The sequence below is a fragment of the Haliotis rubra genome, unplaced genomic scaffold, assembly GCF_003918875.1.
Source record: "Haliotis rubra isolate DU_JTF1 unplaced genomic scaffold, ASM391887v1 Scf185, whole genome shotgun sequence".
Classification (NCBI taxonomy): domain Eukaryota; kingdom Metazoa; phylum Mollusca; class Gastropoda; order Lepetellida; family Haliotidae; genus Haliotis; species Haliotis rubra.
In genome coordinates, this window is record NW_025765836.1 from 557,664 (window position 1) to 580,491 (window position 22,828).

Sequence of the window (22,828 nt, forward strand, 5' to 3'; positions counted from 1 at the left end):
GTGTATGTTGATTTTGCCAAGAGGGAAAAAACACTTTTCCAAGTCACTAGTGATTGGCTTGTGTTGAAAAAATAGTTCAATTGGAAAAAGTACTGTACATCAAATGCATCATAAGTTTGGACTGTCAAAAGTGTGTGGTTGTTGTAGCATTGCATAAGCTGCAAATGTTATCAAACCTGTTACCAACACATCACTTTGCAGTGTCTCACTGAGCAACTGGTAAAATAATTGTATCATGTAGAATGTTCATTTGAGGCATTCAAGGTAGGGTCACTCAAAAATATGACAAACTTGGGGAGGGTCATAAATAAGTTGCATCTTGTCTTTTCTGGTGAAGGGAAGAGTGGGGAAAATCTTCAGTGAGTTTAGTTTTACGCTGCTTTTAGCAATATTCCAGCAATATCACAGGCGGGGACACCATAAATGGGCTTCGCACAATTAACCCATGTGGGGAGTCCAGGTCTTCAGCATGATGAGCGAATGCTTTAACCACTAGGCAACCCCACCGCCCCGGAAAATATTCAGTCCTGGGCACGGTCGTGCAAAAGGTATGACAAGCGTTGGGGCGGGAGCATTATCTTCAGTACAGATTTGAAAACATGTTAACTAACCATCATATATTGGACCAACGCTTAGTCTCTTAGATTACATAAATTTTATATAAGCAAAAAGCTCCTTTATATTTGAAAAGGAGCATCAATGAGGTGGTAGATTCAGATCCTGAAGAACATCTCATCTACACTTGCTTTACTTAAAGCTGCGACCTTACAGAAAGGGTAATGAAGAACTGTTACGATACCGACAAATCCTACTTCAGGTTTTGGGGGTGAGGTTGGGCTGATGATTAATTAGGTTTGTGTGAGATATGGAAGGATTTTGTGTATTTAGTATACTCAATGTGAAGAAGCAAATTGACTTTTAATAGCTCTTAATATGCTGTGAAACATATATTCTAGATGGATAAATATACACAATAAAAGCAGCCTCCTTTATTGTTGTAGTGAAAACATATTATGTTTGTTCAACAGACCGGCCAGGACCTGAGGAGGGTAGTAATAGAGAAAACTACTGATGCATAAATCTGTGTAACGGTTAAGTTATTTATTTACCGTTACAAGGTACAATGATTTGTATCTTAAGCGGTAAGTGAGTAAATATAAAGGCATTATACTGTATGGATGCCTGTATTGTAGCGAGATATAAAACATGATGTTGTGATATAGTGTAGAGTAAGTGAGTTTGGTTTACGCCGTTTTTTGCAATATTCCAGCAATATCACGGCAGGGGACACCAGTGCTTTGATTAGAGCTTGGGTGGTAGTTGGGTATCCTTGGACCATGTGGGTCCGTGGAGCTGACGGGATTATTTGTTGAATTTTATGTAAATAATACTTTTATCAATTTAGGGGTTTTGGGGTCATTTTTGCTAGTCTGTTTAGTCAATATTGACACTAACAATTTGAATAAATATTATCCTCTGTGAATCAGAGAATCAGTATGAAGTGTAATGATGAAGTTGATAGCAGCGTGGCATGTCTAATCATCTTGTGAATTGAACATCGGATGCTTGGAGACATTTTTCTTTTGCCCTGTCGGCAATTTTTCAGATAATGGATTCACTGTGTTCCAGTTGCTATCAGGATGAGTCATTATCTCTGTAGGCAACCTCTGCCACATGTCCATCTCCTAATGTTTCTTTCCATCCATTCACCCATCCACCGGTCTTTTCTATGTCATTATCTTAAACAGAATTTATTTATAATACAAATGAATCATATGAAAATGGGGAAACTAAGATGTCTTCAAAATGCACAAATTTTATTACAATTACATGAACAATATATTGGAATTACTTATACACAATAGAGTGTCATGTTTGGAATTGTTTGAAAACTATATTGAACAATGTCTGTATCCATTAGGGGAAATTTTAGGAGTAAAATGTAGGAGAGAATACCTAATAAATACCTAAAAGATATGAGAAATAGGTTCACTGAACAAGCTGATATATTTGTTCCCTGTCAAGAAATATTACAATGTGAGGTATGTATGCACATTTACAGTGAAACAAAAGTCCATTAGAATATATTGACTGCATTGTTTATACGCCCAATAAGTTCAACAAAGAAGACGGGCCCCAAGCAATTCTAGGTAAATAGGAGCCCTGAGCAAGTCTGGCTGATTGGGATCACTGTGCGTCCAGCCTATTGTTCTCTGGACAACATTACTGAAATAACTGGAGGGGAGGTGGCTGTGTTTAGGGGTCTCCTTGACCTGTGTTACACCTGTCCCGGGGAGCCACACAAACAGGTGGGACAAGATCCTGGGAGTAGCAGATAAAATTATGTGAAGACAATAATTCTTTCTGATATGAACGGATGTCAGTTGTCATGGAAACAGTAGTGTTCTGAATATGACAGGTTATCAAAACCTATTGTTTTCATAATGTTGAACCCAAAGTAAATGCTTGGGTGGATTTTGATCAGCATCAATAATTGAGGATATTTCATGTGGGAAATGTTTTGTGACTTCTATTGTGAGTCAATAGATGCCCAGGAAACAGCAGTTGGAATCTATTTGAACAGGATCAGGAGAGGGTATGTATTTCATTGCGAATATTACTATTATTACTATGTGAAGCTGATGAGTCAGGCCTTAGATATAAGGTATGTTAGGGGGAAATATGCATATTGGTCAACCTAACCAATCTCCCGTTGATGTGTAATATCAGGACGCTGTGAAACGGAGCTGTTATTGACGATACCTCAGCTCCGCCATTATTGATTACCGGGATATGTTCTTTTGCAGGCACACAGTGTGGTATTGTGTGGATAAAGCTCCCTGATGGCTAATGAACTAACTAGCTAGCAGTTATTGTGTGTACGGCTGTATTCTGTACAACACAATAGAGGTGTATTGTATACAGCAACCTTCATGGACGATTTATAAGCATAGTGCTTGTAATATATGAAATATTTGTGTGTGTTTATATGTGTGTTATATTTTCTGATAATGTCCTCCAAAAATAGACAGGACTATGTACAAGCATATTACTTGTAATATATTAATAATATTTGTGTGTGTGTGTGTTTATTTGTGTTATATTTATTATTATGTCCACCAAAGATAGACAAGACTACGTACAAGCATAGTACCTATAATATGAAATATTTGTGTGTACAATATTTGCCAAGTTTTCATCCCAATCAGGGGTGGAAATAACCCATTGCCCGACGCCCGAGCCCAGTGGTTTTTTCTGTCGGGCAAGCAAATTTGGATATATCACACTGCACCGGTGTCCAGTTGACTTTCCAAAATTAATTATGTTGTTTATTTAAAAAAATCAACAAGAAAACGGCCAGTATAGTGGAAAAATTATCAGGGCAAGTGATTTTACATGTGCCACTGTACCGGAGTACACTAGCAATTTTAGAGTTATTTCAACCCCTGCCAATCCTGCCAAATCTACAACAAAACTTTCCACCTCACACTCCCTTGTAGATATTGGCTATGGCTGACATTTATTACCTCTTATTCAACATTAGACATGTGACTTGTAGCGGGGACAAGAAGTGTCAACGCTGCCTCCTGCTGTGCTCATGGAAGGAAATGTAGTACAAATGGCGTTGCTTTGTTGTCATTTGAAATACGTAAACAAAATCTGAACATGGGCTTGTAGTATTAAAGTGTTTGAACTGAAATTTGAATACAGATTGGCAGTGTTTAAGATCTATGGTGAAAAAGTTATGCATTGAAAATGTCTTCAATAGATAGTGAAATTAGTAGTGAGTTTAGTTTAATGCTGCTTTGAGCAATATTCCAGCACGGCGCGGGACACCTGAAATGGGTTTCTCAGACTGTACCCATGTGGGGAATTCACAGACTGTACCCATGTGGGGAATCGAACACGGGTTTTTGGCATGAGGAGCGAAGGCTTAAAAAACAAACCAAAAAAACCCACCCCCCACCCCCCAGTGAAATTAGTATTAGAGATTTTTATTGAGTGCTCATAGAAAAATAATGGGCATGGTGTAGCCTAGTGGTTAAAGCGTTCGCTCCTCATACTGAAAACCCGAGTTCGATTCCCCACATGGGTACAATGTGTGAAGCCTATTACTTTTGTACAAAGTGGAAAAAATAGATAAATGTATTTAAATAGGTTAATTCCCCAAAACAACAAGGTATTATGTAGAGGAACAAATTTTTATGGATAGAGAACTTCTTTATTTTAATAGATGCGACATTTTAGTGTAGATGCTAACACTGTTATCACCTAGTAGAAGTGAGGTATTTACATAGCTAACAGAATCAGATGTGACAGTGATGCCTCAACCATTGTTAGGATCAGGGTGTTGCCTTGACCTTCAAAACCAAGGATCCACAAGGATCATGCATCAAATTGCTGAAATGCATGTGCAAATATCGTGCATGTGAACATCTGCGTTTTGGTGTAAAGTTTTGTTAAGAATTTGCCAATTTTCACTGAGTTTCATCATGTATTGAATTCATGACAATAATCTTTTCAACATTATGAATTTGTTTTACGATACATCAGTTCATGTGTAAACAGCACCTTTAAACAGTATGGCATATTTTGCAAAATCTAGTTCAGAACAGTTGACTGAAGTAAGTGGCTACACTTTTGATGGGTAGTATTTTTCCTGGTGCATCGCCATCAAAGCCAAGCCCTTGGGTTTCACCGATGGCTAAAAACACTGAGGACTGCATCACATGGAAGTTCTTCCTACATCAAACTGACATACCATTATGTATCATATTCAGAATATCTGCTATCTATACATTATACTGAGCAGGAAGTATTTGAGTGTTCCCTGAAGCAGCTGTGACGCATTTATTATCTCGGGTTTCAAAATTTAATGACATTATTACAAGAGTAATAATTTAAGAGGTGGTATTATTTGTTAAAGGGCCATATTTTAGCACAATAAGTAAATGTGAGATCCGGGCAACAACTGGTCTTCAGAAAACCATTCTTGTCGTAAGAGGCGACTAACAAGATTGGGTGGTCAGGATCACTCACTTAATTGACATACATGTGTGTATGTCATTGTATCTCAATTGCGTAGATCAATGCTCGTGATATCAGTCACTGGATTGTCTGGTCCAGAATTGAATGTTTACAGATTGCTGTCATATAGCTGGAAGATTGCTGATTGCTGCGTTAAACAACAAACTGTAAATGAGATATCTACATGTGATGCATGTTGAAGTTTCCTTATTTTTCTTCCTGCTGAGTTGTTACGTGGTTTTCTCTTCATTTGTCACACACAGCAACCCATTCTTGTAGTTGGGCGACTAACAGAATTGGGTGGATTGTTTCGCTGACTTGGTTGATACATATCATTGAATACCCAATCATAGACTACCAGGGCAATCATCAGGAGTACATACTTTTTAAATATAGTACTGCTTTTAGAGTACTGAATTGATTTAATGGAATCGACTTGTGTTTCGTTTCACATATGCATTGTACTGGTAAACAGGTATTTTTTTCAGATTATTTAAAGACTGTTTCTAAATTATTTCCACCACAATCGTGCATATTTTTTTATCCGTACATGATGATGTCAATCACTAGATTGTCTGGTCCATTTGATTATTTAAAGACCGCCATCACTAAAGCTGAAATGTTGCTGACTCCAACATTAAACAACAAACAACAAAAGCAAAATAGAGTTTGTATTTCATGTTTTCCATTGACTAAACTCCAGAACATATGTAAGAAAATGAGAAGATATTTACCACCAAATATATTTTCATTTCAACCTAATCAAGTAATTTTTAACAACAAATCTCGAAAACCGTAAAGCAGATGTAAATATGGCTCTGTGAGTATGAGAACACTGTTGGTGATGACAGTGATGATGGCTTCGAGATTTTACATATTTTCAAACATTTTGCATAAAGGTCCACCAGACCAGGCCATTTAGTTAGGTAGGTTTAGAGAAATGGAGAGAGGGATTTGACTGAAAGAAGAAGCTAATTAAGATGAAGGGAGAATTTCGGTTGCATATTTATATGATTTTCATCTCTGGACCAAGGTTTATGTATCCAAGTTCACCTGACATAACAACAGTGATTAATGAGTGACCTCGTTACAGAGCTAGTTCAAGATGGCTGACTGTCGATTTACAACCCTATAATTATTAACATTGTGACTCGCATCTTGTAAATAATAGCAAATGAGTGATTGTAGACACACAAGTGATGGTTGCAGGGCTGGAATTAGATGGAGGAAAGACAAATTCCATGTTAGAATAATTCTCTCTTTTTACATACAGTTTATAACTTATTGTTTCTGATCTGAGCTTAAAATTCATCAGTGAACATTGGTATTAGACATGGCAAAATATAGTCTGAAAAGAATTCTACTGGAGTGTATTTATATATCCTGAAATGAGCTCCATCCTCAACCATAATCCCAGCATGGACTCCTTCCAAGCTTGGCGTGGTCATACAGAATAGTTAGGGTACTAGTAGTTGTGTGTAATATTTGGTTATTAGCCTAATTTGATGATGAGAATAATCCAACAGGCTGCCCTTAAATGTTTCTTTACGCTTTGGTCAAACATGTTTCATATTAGTTATGTCAATATCTGTTAATTTGTCTCTTTTTTCAGAAGAGAAGCAAAATATTAGTTGATCTAAAGTGTATTTATGAATATCAATTTTTCAGATTTCATGGTAAACCTGATTTATTGTAAATATATTGGTCCAACCAACCTTGTAAGTATGAGGCTTATAATAATGATAATGCACAAACATTTTATAGCACTCTATTTGCTATAGCAACTAAAACACTGTAAGACGCTTATGTCCCTCTTGACATAAAGGCAGCGATAAATCCCTTTGGGAAACATTGAGGCAAGGTAGGAATTAAATGTGACTGTTTTGTTTATAGCACCCTGGTGTATCCCAAACTACGAAGCCTTTCTCCATGGCTGTCCTGAATAATTTGTCCATAGATGTTCAGAAATTCTATCCTTGCAATAGGCAGGTCTGGATAAGGGACAGTAAGGATATGTCTTTACTAGGGAGAACATTTTTATATCATTTATATTGTATAGAACTTCTGATTTAATTGACCCGTGAAGGTCCGGGTTAGAATGAATCTTCAGTAACCCAGCGGGATCAGGTGGTCTGGCTTGCTGGCTTGGTTGACACATGTCATTGGTTCCCAATTGCTCAGATCGATGATCATGCTGTTGATCACTGGATTGTCTGGTCCAGACTCGATTATTTACAGACCGCCACCATATAGCTGGAATATTACTGAGTGTGGCGTTAAACTAAACTCACTCACTCACTCTGGTTTAATTAATAGTTTTGGACTTAAAACTTGTGCAGTCTAGTCCTACCCTCACGTCCTTCCAAGTCAAGATGTTTGAGAACATAATATGGAATAATGTTTATTCATTAGCTTCAAAACAGATGTTTTTTTAGGTTTAGCTACATCAGAGAAAAAATGTTTGTTTGGTAAGGTAGGACTATCTTCACGGGTTGTACTGAATGTGGAGCCCATGGATGTATAGTAATCCTATCATTCCAAGAGACAAGTTCAGAAAAGCGGACAGTAAGGACCCAAATCTGTTATTTATTATTTTTTAGAAATTAGCATTTAAACTATTGATTTTTATTTAGAGACTTGTGCAAGTCTAGAATGTCTGGTATTGTGCAGGATGTGTTTGATTAACATCAGTATACATCAAGCACATGTTTAATTTACTTCATTAATTTGTTTTGAAATAATCAGGATTTCCTGTTCATTCAGTGCATTGTGTAAGTATGGGACAGTGCTTGAAAATCTTGTTTTCAGGTTGAGATTTCTGTACTGCATAAATTAGCTGGAGTCATAAATGTCCAACCCAGTGTGTGAGAAACAAACAAAAGTGTTAACTTAACGACAGTGTTATCTTAACTTAATGACAGTCTAACTTACAGGTCAACGTGACCTAGCCCTTCCCGGTCAGTTGTTTGTACGAACTGGTTAATATCTACTTCCTGCATACATGGAGAGTAGTCTCTAGCTGTAGAGGATTATATTTAGAGTTTAGTCGCAGGGTTAGGTCATTTGTTACTTGAAACTGTAGAAAAAACAATTCCTAAGTTATATTCATAAAATATGATAGAAAAGGAGCTCAAAACCTTTTTCCATTTTCAGAAACTGTGGTAATCTATCAGCCATATATTCTAGAGGGTGTATTGGGTACATATGTTTCAGGGTCATTTGTTACTTGAAACCGTAGCGGGTAAATCAAGATGGAGGTGTTTTATCTTTGTCTGAGTTTGAGACCCTAGAGAATACAATAAAAAATGATTCAAACACTAGAATGACGTTTTGACCTGATATTAGCATTGTTCTGGGATAAATGTTGTCTAACATCTAGGCTCCGACATGAACACATTTTTCAGAAAAAACAATTCCTAAGTTATATTCATAAAATATGATAAAAAAAGAGCTCAAAACTTTCTTCATTTTCAGAAACTGGTAATCTAGACTTGCCACTTATTCTGGAGGGTACATTGGATATGTTTGTTTCAGAGTCTGTACGACACAGACTAGGATTCATTTGGATTTTTGTTTTGTATTTCATAGATATATATGTTGAAACAAAGCAGCTATATTTCTGGAACTAAATATTACCTAGGTGTAGCTCACCTCATTTGTTGCTCTAGACAAAATCCCCTGCCGTGATATTGCTGGAATATTGCTAAAAAGGGTGTAAAACCTCACTCACTCACTCACTCACTCACTCACCTTCCTCACTCACTCACTCTTCGTTGGCAGGGTTTCATATATTATATGTATGCAGTATCAATTAGTTTTAGTCACGATATGGCTGAAATATTGCCGATGTGATTTTAAATTTTAACTCACTCACTCTCTGTCACTCTTTCTCACTCTCTCTCTCTCTCTCTCTCTCTCTCTCTCTCTCTCTCACACACACACACACACACACACACACACACACACACACACACACACTAACCCACTAGACAATAAAACAGGCTGCACCTGCTGCTCAATATCATATTATGTGTAATGCTTGCGTTTGAGAATATCATTACATTACCTGGGACAGATATCATCTTACAATATCAAATTGATTTATGAACAGTATTTCATTTTGTTTTAGTTTTATTCCCTATGAACTTTTTTTCTGTAAAATATGTTCATTTCCGAGACTAGTTGTTAGTGTACACCAAGCCAGGTCCTCATCATTCTGTTTTCCAGCTGAAGTCTGTGTTATTTGAACAGCTAAATGTTAACATGCACGGGGTGCAAGTTGGTGTAAATATGACGTTGAATTTGTAGTTTCAGGTTGCCCCTGTTCAAATTGACCCGTGAAGATGCGGGTTAGAACTGATCTTCAGTAACCCATGCTTGTTGTAAGAGGCGACTAACAGGATTGGGTGGTCAGGTTCGCTGACTTGGTTGACACATGTCATTGATTCCCAATTGCGTAGATTGATGCTCATGCTGTTGTCTAGTCCAGACTCGATTATTTACAGACCACCGCCATATAGCTGGAATATTGCTGAGTGCAGCATGAAACTAAACCTCACTCACTCCCTGTTCAAATTTGAAATGCTTAAATCAAGCCCAGATTACAGGCAGTGTTGGGTTGAAGGTAGTCTGTCTCACAGTCTCTGCACCATATTATTTCCCCTACGGCCTAGCCGTCCCTGCAGTGCAAAAGCCTAGTCTGTCTCACAGTCTCTGAACCATATTATTTCCCCTACGGCCTAGCCGTCCCTGCAGTGCTAAAGCCCTAAATGAAGCCCTCTCTGGTCTCCCTGGGACTCCTTTTCAATTTAAATGGGTTTATTTGTTACAATCTAAATAATATATATTCAGAGACTAAGCATTAGTCTAGATTGAAGGGAATATTATGGTTCAGGGTGTCAGAAACAGAATGAAGCCAACTGTATTTCGTCTTTTAGAATCCTTGACATAGGAATATTGATCTTGTGTCTGTTGGAGACTTGGTGTGTCGTAGAGACCCAGCCTCTATTTCGACACTATAGATACAGAAGGGAGTACTCATTATGGAGTTCTGAATGGGAACCGTGTAGTTTCAGTATTACTGCACTCTGTGTGTTGTATGTTGAAGAAAGGCGGAAACTCTTGTAACATGCACAAATTAAATTTGGTGTTCCAGAACAAGTGATGAAGAAAACGTAGATCTTATAGAACCAGATCTACTTCACTGATCTGTTTTCTGTAAAATGAATCTGTAATTTCACAGGTTCATGCAGACAAGCATGCAAATTGTCAGGTTAGGCAGTCTGTAAAAAGTTTAATTACATGTTTGTCTAGGAGGTAACCAGAGATGTTTTATGGACTTCACTAATATGGTGAATACATTATTTAAGGAAGTTTATTTTTCTAAAATCTTGCAAAACTGTTGCAAACAGGACATAGAGTTTGTTGCAGCTTTGTGACAAGGAAGTTACCACTAAAACTACTTAGTACAGTTTCTCACTGAGACGCTTTCACACAAAGCCTGTTTTAATGTGACAGTTCTTTTTGTTTTACTATTTCGTAAATATAGATCGTAAGTTTCCTGAAACATAGAAATGGGTTGTCAGTGCATTGGGCTGTAGGAAGGGAAACACTTTTTTTAAAGTATCGTATAGCAATTTTTAAATATTTATGATTCTCACAAGCCCTGTAAGCTCTGCACATTGGGTCTAGATATCACAAACTTCATTGAAATCTAGTCTATGTTAAGCAACTGTGGACAGTGGTCTTAGTATCCATCCCAGATGGAAATCCTGTAAATATGTCAACAAGCTGAGAAATAACTTGGGTCATCTGGGCAGACTGTGCTGCCAGTGTTCCAGCATAGACAGCGCTGTTGGCACAGGTTGGTGACCTGGTTTCATGCAATCGTCAGTTGGAGGAAGATTGAGAGGAAGTTGTGTGACTTTGGGGAGGAAGCTGTGTTAGTTAGGGAGGAAGCCTGATACTGTAAATCTAGTTACATCAAGATCCACAAGTGAATGAAAGCTTGGTCAGTTTCACATTGAAGATGAGCAGAAAATAGTGGTGTGGAACATAGCTTGTCTGGAATGGACCAGAAGGCAGGCATGCAGTTAGTAATTGGAGAACTGGGCCACTGATCCTCTGCAGGGGTGTTACAGACTCGTGGTTGTGAGTCACTGGATGGAATTTTGAGAGAGACATGTTTGTGTTAACAGGACAGAGTATACTGCTATTGTGATGCTACACATGATCGGTAGTGCTGGTGGCATTCTGAGTCAGCATTCTTGGAATATCGGCAGCTGGAATGTTGTGTGGCAGCACAGCTCATGCTTGGAATTATTAATGACTTTTTGTGTGCTAATGTTGGAATTGCGGAATATCTGATTATTGGATGGATCTAGATTCAAGAATGGATCTGTGCATCGTTTAGAAGATGGATCTTGGTGTTTTTGGTCTCCATAAGGGTCATGTTACCCCATGAATCAACAAGGGACACAACTCATGATGACATAACCCAGAACAGCTTTTGCTGTTACCCACTAGCATATGAAAACATAATATATGGAAACAGAACGTTTGTGCTGATGTTTTGAAAATATATCTGTATGTCACCATTTTCTTCTATAATTAGTGGCAGACAGCCATGATGGATGAGGATATTGCAGCTTATCTGTGACCCTGACACCATTTTCCGTTATTAGACGTTGAGCGAATGTGTCAAATGTGTCAATCACATGACAGAGTATCAAATGCAGTGCATAAGTGGTTGTGAATCTCAGTTACAGAGCCTTGCCAGCGTGTCGGTGCCAGTATTTGTACAGGGATCAATTTGAACAGCCTTTTCTACGTTTACATTCTGAATTTCATTTCGGTCTCTCAGACTGAACACTGAGTGTGGTTTGTTTAGCTCAGTCTAAACAACAAGAGAATGTGATCTATGCCCTGGACTGGTTGTATTTGCTTGTGCTGTTGAAAATAGCAACATGTTACGCTGCCCTGCCTAAAGCTAACAGGCCTAACCAAGCAATGGTTGTGTACAAACATTACACCATGCTTCCTGGGTGTGAGAACTCAAGGGATGATTTATATGTCGTAAAACTTGCATATCACTGAAATACTGACTTAAAACCTCACAATCTGCTGCAACAGGTAATATTTCATACATTGAGATGTGAAACAAATCAAGGAGGATATTTTAAAAATATAATTCATGAACTTGACTGTCATCTGTGTTGAACTGTCGTATAAAACAACTGCCATACTTTTATGGGCTCATGACAGGAAGTGTGAATGAATAGACGCACTATATATAAATAAAGATGATCACGATTGCTATGATGGACACACTGAAGCACACAGACACCAAGGGGTAAGTCTGATAAAAGAATTATTTTTCTAGGTGAACTAATTCTATTTTCGTTAACTCATATTGAGTCATACTGATTCCATTCAAAGTTCAGCCCTGCCTCCTAACTTGTTCTTCATGGGACAAATATACTTGCACAAATCCCTAAAGAAATAATTATTAGTTTTAATATAAATCACAAATTATATTGATCTTAAAAACACAGTTGTTGCTATTAGTGGTGGGAATTGGTTAAAATCTCACAATTGATGATTGGTTCATTACAACTGATCAATCATTAAAAATAATTGCTTAGCGTCATTTATCAAATTCTCCTGGTTATGTTTGTTAATGCACAAAAAAAATATAGAAAAAACATGTTCTTTCGGGTATTTTTTGGCAAATTCCACAAAATGCATGTACAAATGTCACATCTTTAAATGATGACTAGTATGTTAGGAACATAAATTTCCTGGAGTCTTCAAGATAAATTCAATGGAAACCAGCTTGTAGTGCTTATGCTGTGTAACATACAAAAGCAACCTTGTGAAAAATGTTAATGCAAACAAGTGTTCCAAAATTGTTTATGTTCGATTATGAGAATACATGATCGATTGCTTGGTCGTTTAGTCATTGTGACCAATCTTCGATTATTTCAATTAACTGGACCACTAGTTGCTATCAAGACATCAATAGACTGCATTGTCCTGTTTTCTATACTTGCATATTACAAGGATAGAATTACTACACAGCCATGGGTTTGTCATTCAGTACAGCCTTGGAGCCAGTCTAGGGACAATGTATACACTCATTGTTGGTACCCCACAGTGAAGTTGATGGCACTCTACTTATAGACACAGTGAGGTCTTCCCTCAAGTACCTGATATACGCATGGGTAAGATGGAGGGGGGCTTTCTTATTGACATCATACAAGCAAATTACCTCTTTCATAAAAAGCTCAAGATAACCCACTCATTCACCAATGAATAGATTCAGGGTCCAGTGCTATAAGACAAATGTTTGACAGTTTTTCATACATGTTCTTGCAAGCAATCTGTTTATATATTCAGAGCTATACAGTGAGGATGTTGCTATTCATATACCGGTATACAGGGATTTACAGGATGCAAATTCCTGCGTCCTATGCACATAAAAATTGACAATGGATGCAATGAAATTTATTAGCACTTCCACGGGGACGCAGAAAAAGGCAAAATACTTTTTGTGAAAGTTCCAATCAAGTAACAATAAGTTATCACTGAGTTTGCTACTAGCTGGGTGATGGTATCATTTGCAATTTAATTACTGTAACAATTAATGTGATGATCATGATACACAATACAATAACATTATTAATAATAGTATCTAAGTGTCTGGGACCCCCATTTGTAGTCCAGAACCCCTGAAAATTAAGAGTATGAGGCAAAGGGACCCTCAAACACAGGATTCTAGGTAAATCCCTGGGTGTACCATGCTGTGAGAATGAATGACATATGCTGTTTATTCAATGCACAATATTTATTGAGCAGTCACAGGTCACTGATATCAGTCAAATATCACAGAAAAGGTCGCTCGAACAAAATACAGGTTATTGTGCGAGTCACATTTGTTTTCCAATGGTATATTGTTTTCTTATAGTTTTGTTATATATTTTAAATTTGCGTTGTTTTAAGGTCACATGCAACGTAAAACACAACTTTGCAGATTCTGATACCTTTCGGTATAGACTTACCGAAACAAATCGTCAAAAATGCAAATTCAACTTATAAAGTTGAAAAATAACGCGATGAAACAAAAAGGAAAAAAAGCGAAATCGGAGTTCAAACGTTTCACTGACTTTCCCCCGACTTTTCGGGGGAAAACTGGTTTCAACAGCTGGGCTGCGCTCATAGCACTTGCGCAGTAAAATAGGTTTGCGCAGCTTGGAAGCGGGTTGTCCGGTGAATACTCGGTGAAGGCTTTGGTGTGAGCTATTTTTCTAATGTTTTGTTGATATCTCACAGGCGCGAGCTTTTTATATGTTATGACAGTAAATTAACTGTTTATATAATTTCATTTGTCTATTTCACCACACGTTCTTCTTACCGAGTCACTTTCTCAGTTTGATACTTAAAAGCAATGTCATTATTTAGCGTTGACAGAATTTCTAACTGTGATATAGATATGTCGTTGTCACAGACAAAACTCAATGTCTTGTTTTATTGACACCTGTGTGTCTGCTTGCCTGTCTGCTAATGACAATATTCAATACACAGCTGCTATCACTGACCACATGCAATTTGAACTTAACACCTATCAGGCTATACACCATAAACAAAACACATTGATTTATGGCCCGAGTTCGGTCTCTGTCACATTATGTAATTACACAGACAGGCAGGTGTGATACTTGAACACATGACATGTTATGATGTCTGTTGATTGCAAAATGTTATACACAAAAAATGAGCATGTATTTACAAAACCCAACATCTCTATATATATACACACACAATGAGCTGTGAGGGCATCTGCAAATGAACCCGCCGTTACAACCCGAGTGCACACCTACCCGCTCTGACTGGGTTCGGTATCCCATCTGCTTCGTTTCTTGGGAAGTAAACCCAAGTACACAATATTGCACTTTTGATTTGCGATTGTACGCTTATAATTTTGTTTATATGTTTTTTTCATAACCAGCAATGTATATTATATGTCATGAATAAGTGATAATTGTGTTTTAATTATGTTTGATTTTTTGGTTGCATGTGACCTTTAACAAATATTTGGTTGTATTAGCTTTGCTATACAGTCTTTTGGGATTGATTAAAATGGGAGTACAGATTAATTGCTTTTGCGGAAATAATCTGTAAAATTAATTTACAAGCATGCTTAATGCACAGTTAGATAATAATGCATGGAAATAAATCTCAGGATACTGAAATGGAATGTAACAAGGCTCGATGAAATCCAAGAAGTCAAACTTTGTACATTACAAGATGGCCCCTGTGGTCTGTTGAATGGAGGGTCTGCCCAGAGAGCACAAGATCCATGGTTGTAACTCCAGCCATGTCAAACCAAAACAAAACAAAATCTGGTCGGCTCAGTGTCAGGTGTGAGTAGGTTGTCCGTGTAAAACTGTGGGATGGTATCTCAGTGTGCAGACAGCTATAAAACCAACATAGTAAAAATAGCCATACACACAGACACATAAATACTCACACACAGCAACACTCACTCATAGCCTCGTAGTCAGTCTCAACCATACACATCGTCTGTCTCACAAGCCCTGAACCACATAATATTCCCTACTGCCTTGCCCTCCCTGCAATGCTAAAGCCCTAAATGAAGCAAGTGTAGATTTCCCCTGAATCTCAAAACTCGCTGGGGCTCCTTTTCAATTTAAATGGGTTTATTTGTTACTATCAAAATTATATATATTCAGGGACTTTTACCACACATACACTAACATCTGCTCTCACACAGCAAAAACAAACAAACACACACACACACACACACACAGACACGCACACACACTCACTCACTCACTGCACCAGCCATTCACATTCACAACCAGCCACTCACTCACTCACTCACTGCACCAGCCACTCACATTCACAACCAGCCACGGCCACATTCACACATATTCACACATATATTCACATTCACACTCTCACACACACACATTCACACTGGCACACACACACATATTGCATCCATGCACATTGCTACAAAACACAGCATTAAACCCCATATGCACCTGGAGTAAATGGTACCCTGTGGTCCCCCAGTCTCCCAGCTGCTATTGTTATGCCAACTTTTGTCTCATTGAACATTTTATTCAAAAGGCTAATTACCACATTGCCCTGAACATGCATGACAAGTTATCACTCAATTCCTATTAATTGGCTGTTCCCCAGAAGAGCATGCTAATTGTTAATCCTCTCGTTATTGTATTGTGTCTACGCTTCTCAACCCTACCTAAATTTTGTAACTGTCATTCTTAATTAAAGCTGTTGTGCTTAGTTTACCCTCATCGTATCACCATGGTAACATGATAAATAGTAATATGCTCATGTAAACGAATAAGGGAACACATAAAAGTACAAGTGTTCCTTTATTCTTTTCCAGGTTTCTTCACAAGGTATGTATTGTACTGTGGGTGACAATCTGGAAATCAATAAAGGAACACTTGTACTTTTATGTGTTCCCTTAATCATTTCCATGAGTATATGTGCTTCTGTCAGGTAAAATTGTGTTTAGTGCACACTGCTTAGTTCTTTCACTGAACACTAATCCTTGGCATTTTATATCCACAAACAATCATCAGAGTCACAAGTAAGTGTAAAACATGCTCCATAACTTGTTTTGGTGACATTAGTGCAAAATGGCTTAACAATTGAAGTGTGAGTATGGTTTTATGCAATATTCCAGCAATATCACGGTCGGGGACACCAGAAATGGCCTTCACACATTGTACCCAAGTAATCATCATTTTTGCATGAAACTACATTCATGGCATTGGACTCATCAGCTGCTTTTTCAGATGTCCGGTTTTTATATATTTTAATTTAGAATGTCCCGGATGAAACGTGTGTCCTACCATTGAATCATGCTGTGATACTCATTTTGGTCTGTTAATTGAGATTCAGGTCAGGACTTCAACTTGAAAACTCAAATCTTTCATGACCAGATGACTGCCTCACATGGTTGTCATGGCAACAGTGTTGCCATAAAGTGTCACACACATCCGTGTGGCACATTTATTGTATAGCCCTGGCCAAGGGCATGTTGAGACATTTTGGAAAAAATGGTTTGTGAGCATGTTATATTTGTTGTGCGACACATCAACAATTCATTATTCATGTGTAGCACAGTTAGCTGATGTGGGCATGTCAAATACGTGATTTATTTGACAAGCAGTCAAGGGTGAAGTCACCAAGTCTTTAAATGGCAGGTGAATGAAGGAGTAAGGATATACTCTGAAACATTGTGTCCCTCATAATAAAGAAAATGACATCCATAAAAACTCTCTTCCCCATTTCTGGTGTCCCCCGACCGTGATATTGCTGGAATATTGCTAAAAGCTGCGTAAAACCAAACCCACTCACTCACTCACTCACTCACTCACTCACTCACTCACTCACTCAAATCATTAACATTTTAGGGCTACTAACACCCATTCCCCATTCCATCTATTTAACAAGTTTAGTAGCTCAGGGATGTGGTCTGAAAATGGTCTTCTATTTTCATCAATTGGCATCTGTAGCACCCAGTAATATGATGCAGCCATTGAAAGAGCCATGACACCCTTCACAGCCATCATGGATACCGATGAAGTCTGAGATATTGTTGTGCAGTTTTGTCATTCCCTCTTTACCCCCCTCTTTGATGCGCTGTCGCTGAATGCCAGGTGGGAGAATTACCAGGGGAATTACTGGGATCTGCCTTGGTAAAACAAGGCCCGATTTATGTCCGGAATTGCCAGTTGAAGAGATGGGAACAGTGGCATAATATTGATAAAAGGTCATGTTTCTTGAAGAATGCATGTATTATTTACTATCCAAACAGGAGCCTGTTTGACAGTTCCATGACCACAGTCCCTCTATGAAGTGCCTAGCAGGAATAGTTCCTGGAGTTTTCCAACAACAGCACGTGGATCAACCATTCATGGGTTTATAAATGTGTTTGAGGCAGTTCCTCTTTGTTGGTTTACCTTTTACACTTTTGCCTAAGGCATGGGAAAACATTCCCAGTGGATGCTTAGATTTTTGTGTGGATTTGAGTGTGATTTGAATATGAATGGCATTAAGATGTTATTTTCTCTAATTTAAGAGTGGATTATGCAGTTATGTTGAAGTTGACGTGGGAATATGTAGTAGGGCATAGAGTCATCCCATAGATGTCATCCTTACCTTTTGGTCTTGTTGATGGTTAAACTCTTTTATCATGTGGACAAGTCATATGATTATTTCGGACAAGAAAGTCTGTGGTTTGAATCCTGTATCAGAGCTCCAGATAAGCCTTTGTCACAGGTAATTCCCAATCACAAAATGGAGTAGACGGGTATGATTCGTCCAATCTGGACAGTGAATCGGTGATCAAGTCAACACCTGGCAGGGCTACAGATAAGGGGCGTACAGGCGTTATGTACGCCTCAAAATCAATGAAGTAACATAGGGTGGAAATAAATACCTTTGTACGTCAAACATTTAATTTCCGTGACGCCGTGTCCATGGAAATCTATTTCTAAATACGGGTCAAGTTTCTTTTGTGAAACACGATTTGACACATGAGTATACCCCGACAGTAGGAATCACTTACCGTTGCCATCCAGTATGACTTTTTCCAATGTTAAAAACTACTACCACGTTCCTATTTTATATCCAGTCGGACCTGACATTTCAAGATCACACGGTCGCCAGTTATTTCTCACGTGGTTCAAATACAAATACCTGGTTGGAAATAGTGATCAGAATCGTCCCAGACAAAACCACATCACCAACTCGCTCACACAAAAACATGTCAGTACCAAAATTCTGTACACCGCTATACACTAGCACCCCCCAAAAGTTAAAGTTATTTCCACCCTCACACGGATAACATCTGCCAGTCTCCTCCTCATACTGCCAATCAAGCGTCGAATTCTCAGCATTGGAATCCTTTGTCATTCCTCATAGAATGAATGTTTCATGGGGTTGATATCGGGGCTCCTTGCAGGACATGGTAATGTTTCAATGGCGGTGATGTTTCAGATATGTTCAAAGACACATCCAAATCCGATTTACTGTCCAGATTGAACGAATCATACCCTGTCTACTCCATTTTGTGATTGGGAATTACCTGTGACAATGAGTGAATTTTCCGTTACATCAATTTCGTAATCACAAAGTTTCTGTGACATAAGACCAATGCATGGAAATCGAAAGTCATTATGCCGAACTTTCTGTTGTCACCTCGGTATTTTAAATTAACATTATAACTCTATTCAAGCAGTTTTTAACCAAACATGTCAACCAAACAAAACATTTGGTTTGTGGATAATTAAAATTCAATTTTGGTGTCCTGGGGATTAGTGATATTTTTCAACTGAATTTTTAATTGTTTATTTTCATCTATAAAGTAGTCGGGAGAGAGTTATCTCCCTTTCATTTTGTTTTCATGCATCATCGTCTGCTTGATTTGTCATGAATCTCACTGTTTTCCCGTCCTGTGTTTAATGAATAGATCACAAAACTCGTTTCGCTCGTGAATAAGTCAAAATGTTTAAAAATATTGAGTTGGAATATTTTCCATAGTCAACATCCACAAGTTTTGTAATCTCTGTGTATATACATGTTCAGTTTCATAAAGTCACTATCTTCATGCCAGTAGGCAGCTTTCCAACTTAGTACTTCAACTGTCAAATAATAGTTTTCTTTAAATCAAAATCTATTTTATGTGGGTGATATATTTTATGAGAGCTTCAGTCGTTTTTCCTGTGCATTTTTTCATATGTTTGAGTGTAGGGGTGAATATGGTTTTTTCACCACTTTTAACAATATTCCAGTGATATCACAACACCTTAAATGTTCTTCACACACTGTACTCATATAGGAAATTGAATGGGATTATTTTCATACCAAAAGGATGATGGTGTTTTCCTATAAAATGACAGTGTGCTTGCTATGTGTGATACAAGATGATATATTTTATGAGAGCTTCGATCTTTTAGCAAAGCATTTTACATTATATATATTTTATAAATATGTTATTGAATCTTATTGATTATATGTTGTGTTTATTGAATCTGATAATATGGCATGATCATTGGCCCCAGGCAGGACTAAGCCCCTGTGCCTTATTTTGATGATTAGGTGTTCCATTAATTGTCCTGTATTGTATCAATCACTTTAACTATGAAAGGGCGTGTGGTAGACTAGTGATTAAAGCGTTCGCTTGTCACGCCAATGACCCGTGTAACAGGCCAAACTTTCCCCTGGTTTCCCTTTCAGGACAAAAATCAACTTTAAAGGCTACTTGTTTCAAACCCTTGTTCTTATATCAAAAGGGAGAAGTAGGTTAGCTAGGCCAGAATCTCCCCTTTTGATATAAAGCAAGGTGGGGAAAAATAGCTAGGCTATTTCCCCCCCAACCTATAAGAACAAGGGTGGAAGAAGTCAGAAGCTAAAAGCAAGACATAGCTATTCACGTCGAACACATTGATAATATCCTTTTAATGTTCCAAACTTTCCCGGGGTAAGAATATCTTAACCGCAAAACTTTCCCAGGGATAAGAATGGCTTAGGACAAAACCTCTCCAGGGAAAGTTTAGACCGGGGAAGAAATGGCCTGCTACACCGGGTTCAATTCCCCACATGGGTACAATGTGTGAAACTTATTTCTGGTGTCCCCCACCGTGATATTGCTGGAATATTGCTAAAAGTAACGTAAAACCAAACTTACTCACTCACTACTATGAATGTCAAACTTTCAGATTCTGTAATGATTCATTTCTTTCTACAGGGCCCTAAGCTGGTCCCACATGGTGAAGATGTCTCGCTTTGGACAGTTGTTGGCGGCCATATTTTTCCTGTGTCTCTTGGTGAACGGCCTCATCTTTGTGCTCCGGCTCAACGGATACAACCCAGTGGTGATCGTAGCTGACAACGCAAGCTCCGTACCAAGGATACAGTCAAAGATCCAAAGCTCTCGAACGTTACAACAGAGTTCCACCGACAATGATTCCCAGAACAAAACATCCACAGCTTCAGTGTTAGAGAGTGAGACAAAGGGCAAGAAAAACATCACAGTCAAAATTGATACTTCCACAAAATCAACAATCCAAATTGTGAATCCTCACAACTTTCCATACCTGGTTAATGAAGCTGACATGTGTAAAGAAGCCCCTGAACTAATCATTGTTGTGTGCACGGGCGTGAAGAACGTCAAAGAAAGACAAGCAATTCGAGAAACATGGGGAACATATGTTAAAGACCCTGTACATAAAACGAAAGTTGTGTTTTTGTTAGGTGCAACAGATTCCATGGATATGCAGAAGAATCTTCTAAATGAGAGCAAAACATATCGAGATATTGTGCAAGAAAACTTCCATGATAGCTACAGGAACTTAAGTTTAAAATCTGTTGCTATGCTGAAATGGGTGAAAACATATTGCATTTCAGCAAAGTACTTACTAAAAGCTGATGATGATATGTATATAAATGTTCCAAACTTATTAACATCTTTAAGGAAAAGAAAGGAAGAAAAATTTATTCTTGGATTTATATTTGTTGGTGCCAGACCTGTTCAAGACAAGAGATCTAAATGGTATACACCACTGAATGAATTCGATGAGAAGACCTATCCTCGTTATACGTCAGGAACTTCGTATTCCATGTCTGTGAAGGCAGTTCCAGACTTGTATGCAGCCTCGCAGCAAATAAAGCTGTTTTGGCTTGAAGACATCTATATTACCGGATTGTGTGCACGTAAAGCAGGCGTTCATCAGTATCATGACGGTGGCTTTACGTTTATGCGCAGGAAACCAACTGGATGTGACTTTAAGTCAGCAGTTACTGGCCACAACTACAAACCAGAAGATCTGTATAAAATACATAAGGAGTTATACAGCAGTCCTCCACCCAAGTGTTGATCAAAGTTAATTTGATATCTCTACAAGCCAGGCAACAAACATTATCGTGTCCGTAGGGAAGGGTTCTCATCTCTTTCCATTCTTCCAAAGAGTTTTCCATATTTTTTAAATATACGAAGAATACCGAGTTACTGGTGACATGAGTATGTTGTAGGTCATATGGTTTGACATGAAATCTTCCCAAAATTTATGAGAATTTCATAAACAATACATTTGCAGTTAAATACAGGTTTAACGCCTGATTACATCTCTGTCTTTCCAATGCTTTATAGAGATTTAATATAGTCTCATTACTAGCTAGTCATTTCTGTGCAGACATGTGCGAAGGATGAAATGGACCATTCTGATTTATTTCTGAGGTACAAAATGTATCAATCAAAATGATTCCAGAATCAAATTAGAAACATTATCCAAATGTGATAAGGCTGAAAGTTGTTGCTGAAGCCAAAACTATTTAACACCAATATCGAATACATCACCATCAAACAACCATCAAAAAGATGAATGGTTTTTTTGGTCTGGTTGTGTAAGTATTTAAAACTTAAATATGGAACTTATTTCCTTAGCCAAAACGATGAAAGGTGCTCTCTCTTCTTTCAGAATGTTAGTTTTGTGTGCCCACATACCTAGGGCGCAATGTGGAGTGTGTCACAGTAAATGGCAGATCAACCTCAGCTTCCCAGAAACAGTTACCTTTTCTTCTTCAGCCGGGGCGGTGGGGTAGCCTAATGGTTAAAGCGGTGGCTCGTCACGCCGAAGACCCAGGTTCGAATCCCCACATGGGCACAATGTGTGAAGCCCATTTCTGGTGTCCCCCGCCGTGATGTTGCTGGAATATTGCTAAAAGTGGCGTAAAACCA

The 22,828-nt window shown here is 38.1% G+C and overlaps 1 protein-coding gene across 4 annotated transcripts in view; it reads left to right on the forward strand.

Annotated features, from left to right (window-relative positions):
• Positions 1-22,344, forward strand: part of LOC124273845 (beta-1,3-galactosyltransferase 1-like) — a 103,327-nt gene extending 80,983 nt beyond the window's left edge. For 2 of the 4 annotated variants that reach the window (XM_046709157.1, XM_046709158.1), the window contains one exon: positions 20,840-22,344. In XM_046709157.1, the coding sequence (XP_046565113.1) occupies positions 20,840-21,968 (1,129 nt within the window). In that variant the 3' untranslated portion in view covers positions 21,969-22,344. Of the gene's footprint in view, positions 1-2,224; positions 2,597-10,829; positions 12,380-20,839 lie in introns of those variants that run through there. The other 2 variants (XM_046709155.1, XM_046709156.1) reach the window with 2 other exon arrangements.
• The last annotated feature ends 484 nt before the right edge of the window (positions 22,345-22,828 follow it).